The following is a 3,280-nucleotide window of genomic DNA, read 5'->3' on the forward strand; positions in this document are numbered from 1 at the left end:
CGCATAACGCATAGTGCATAAGAGAATCAACCAATCGAAATTCTTCTTTTCCATGGAATGGGAGGAAAGGAAAGATTCTGATTAGTTGATTCGTTTATGTACTATGCATTATGTTTTATGTCTGTGCTGCGGCCTTAACGTTATTTCTGTCATTCTATGCTTGTTTTGGTTGGAAAAATTGATTTTTCACAAAATAGGTTAGTTTGCAAACAATTTTTAGCGTATCGATATGCACATTACCCATTCCTACAATATTGACATTCGAATATTGGCGGGAATTGCTGAAAAATGACGGACCAATCAAAATTAGCTGTTCCTCGTGTCGCAACTCTGATTAGAGGGTCTCTAGTGGTGTGTGTGTGGTTTCAGATTTATTACTCACTTTCCTCTCACGCTGGCCAGAGTCGCTGTCGGTTTGCAATGTGAGCTATTATAATCCAGGAAAAAGAAAAAGAAAAAAAATTCATCAAAAGTTCGAGGTTTTTCGAAGTGCCGGGCTAATTAAAACAGTTGATCAACGTTTTACAATGATAACTATGGAAGACGTCTTAACAAAGCGTCCACATTTTCGGTTGAAAGTTGATCTTTCTAAGTTTTTCCATGATGCACGTCGGTCCTGCTGGATCTTCGTCGATGGAATGAAAATTCAGCAGATTAATCATTTGAAGCAACATGTTAGTAAACTGTTCAATATTGCGGAACCATTCCATTTGTTGCTGAATGACACCGAATATCTACCGCCAATTGAGGATGTGAGAATACTTAAGGAGAATGAGACAATTCTGTTAGTATTATATTGTATCTTAAATTGTATTTTATTAATGTTTTGGTCTTTATTTAGAATACGATCCTCACCTCTGATTTTGATAAAATTAGACTCATTCGACGCGTTTTTGTACAAAAAAGAATCTGTAAGAAAAAAGTTAGGTTAGCTCCGCGAACCGAGATATTAAGCATTAAAATTTACGACTATTGAGGTTATGAAATCTGTCATAGGTTACAATTACATCGTGCCCTGGATTAGACATTTTCCCGAAAAGTGGAAGGAATAATGTTGTACTAACGAAAACCTCTAGACACTACAATTAAATTTTCTACGGATTGTAATAATGGCTGCGTTCAGCAGACTCAGCAGTTTTGCAACAGTTTTATGATTTTTTCGCTCAGATTGGACTATTCCTTTAAAATTAAAAGTATAATCCAATCAACGCGACGAATCATAAAACTGTTGCAAAACTGCTGAGTCTGCTGAACGCAGCCATTGTGTAAATAGTAAATCTATCAGTTTAGGCTGAAAGGTTTCCTGTTTTTCGGGAAAACTTTTTGACGTATGTGATATTCTCTCTGCTTAAAAAGTAAATTCTCTGCTTTAAAAACAAATTATTTTCTATATCATTTTTACAGTAGAAAATTTGTTTTTGAAGCAGAGAATTTGTATTCTTAAAGCAGAGGATGTGTTTTTAAAGAAGAGAATTTGCGTAATTGAAGCAGAAAATACTTATTCCAGCTTCAATTATATGTGCATGACTGCGGCCCATAGACGTGCGGCTGCATCTCGTCGCTACGACAGATTTCCTAATCTCAATCGTGAATTTTAACACTTAATATCTTGGTTCGTGGAGTCGACCTGACGTTTTTTTCTTACAGATTCTTTCGTTTCATGTAAAAACGCGTCAAATGAGTCTAATTTTATCAAAATCGAAGGTGAGCAGTGAGCACTATATTCTCTCTCTAAATAAATATATACCAATGATTTTTATAAATTAAAATTTCAATTTTCATTACTTTCAGAATATTTTTGGTATTACAATTTTTAACATTGGAAATAAGACCGTTTATATTAAAAACTTTACTTTAAATATGCGCGCGCGCGAAGCGCCAATATGGCCTAAATGTTAAGATGTTAAACCATTATATATATTCATTTAAATGAATTAATTTCAGAAACTATAATTGCGTGCCGATATGGTTATCCGACTTTCAATGCAATCAATCCGAAATATTAATAATCTCCTCAAATTTCCCAAATTTAATCTTAAAAACCTGTGATAAACTTATCGCGAAAAATATTGCCTCGGCCGGGAGCCGAACCCGGATTTCTTACATTCCGTGCAAGCGTCCTAAACCTTTAGACCACCGAGACTAAGAATGCTCGCACGGAATGCAAGAGATCCGGGTTCAACTCCCGACCGAGGCAATATTTTTCGCAATAAGTTTATTACAGTTTTTTAAAATTAAATTTGGGAAATCTGGGGGGATTATTAATATTTCAGATTGATATATTGCGTTGAAGTCCGACAACCATATCGGCACTTGATTATAATTTCTGAAATTAATTCATTTAAACAATATCTTTATTTTTAGACCGTATATGTGAGAAACACAATCAATACTAGAAATTTAAAATGTCTACTACGGTCGAAGCTGGATCTTCGTTGCTTTTTAAATAATTCAATCTTGAATTACTAATATACACTATATATGTACTTGCATATATACCATATTGTAGTCTTTTTCAAACTGCGCGCCAAATTATTTTTCCGGACTAAATAAACGCAATTAAAACTACTCTAGTAATCGCGAATTAAATTGACAAGCAATTTAATAATTTTGTTGCTACCATCAAGCATCATATATTATAAAGATGTTAATATATTAAAACTGTTAATAAATTTATTGCGAAAAATATTACCTCGGCCGGGACTTGAACCCGGATCTCTTGTAAACCGTACGAGCGTCTTAAGCCATTAGACCACCGAGGCATATATAATTCATTTATAATTTATATGAATATATATAATAGTTCAACATCTTAACATTCAGACCGTAGTGGCACTTCGTATTTAAATTACAATTTTTGTTTTGATTAGTTAATTGTATTGTAGAATCATATCAACGATTTAATTCATCCTTTGGTAATTATTTAGAATCCTTACCCCCCTCATTTCCAATGTTGATAAAATTAGACTTATTCGACGCGGTTTTGCATGAAATGAAAGAATTTAACAGAAAAAAGTATCGCTTTGCCCCATCAGCTGAGATATTAAACGGTAAAATTGACAACTATTGAAATTAGAAAATTTGTCAGCCGCGAGCACAGACCTTGGATGCATTCAGAACGACAACTGCTCAATGAGCTCTTTCATCTAATCGGCATATTCCACTAGATTCTAAAATTTAGACCAATCAAATAAAAGAGCTGAATGAGCGATTGACATTCTGAATGCACTCCTTGCTTTGCTCTTATCATATACGTAAAATTATTATATATATATATATA

At 33.8% G+C, this 3,280-nt stretch overlaps 1 protein-coding gene across 1 annotated transcript in view; it reads left to right on the forward strand.

The window, feature by feature from the left end:
- The first annotated feature begins 416 nt into the window (after positions 1–416).
- Positions 417–3,280, forward strand: part of LOC108761854 (uncharacterized) — a 15,571-nt gene continuing 12,707 nt past the window's right edge. The window contains exon 1 of the mRNA XM_018508614.1: positions 417–784. Coding sequence (XP_018364116.1) covers positions 528–784 — 257 coding nt within the window. The 5' untranslated portion in view covers positions 417–527. The remainder of the gene's footprint in view (positions 785–3,280) is intronic.

The sequence above is a fragment of the Trachymyrmex cornetzi genome, unplaced genomic scaffold (assembly GCF_001594075.2).
Source record: "Trachymyrmex cornetzi isolate Tcor2-1 unplaced genomic scaffold, Tcor1.1 scaffold270, whole genome shotgun sequence".
NCBI lineage: Eukaryota > Metazoa > Arthropoda > Insecta > Hymenoptera > Formicidae > Trachymyrmex > Trachymyrmex cornetzi.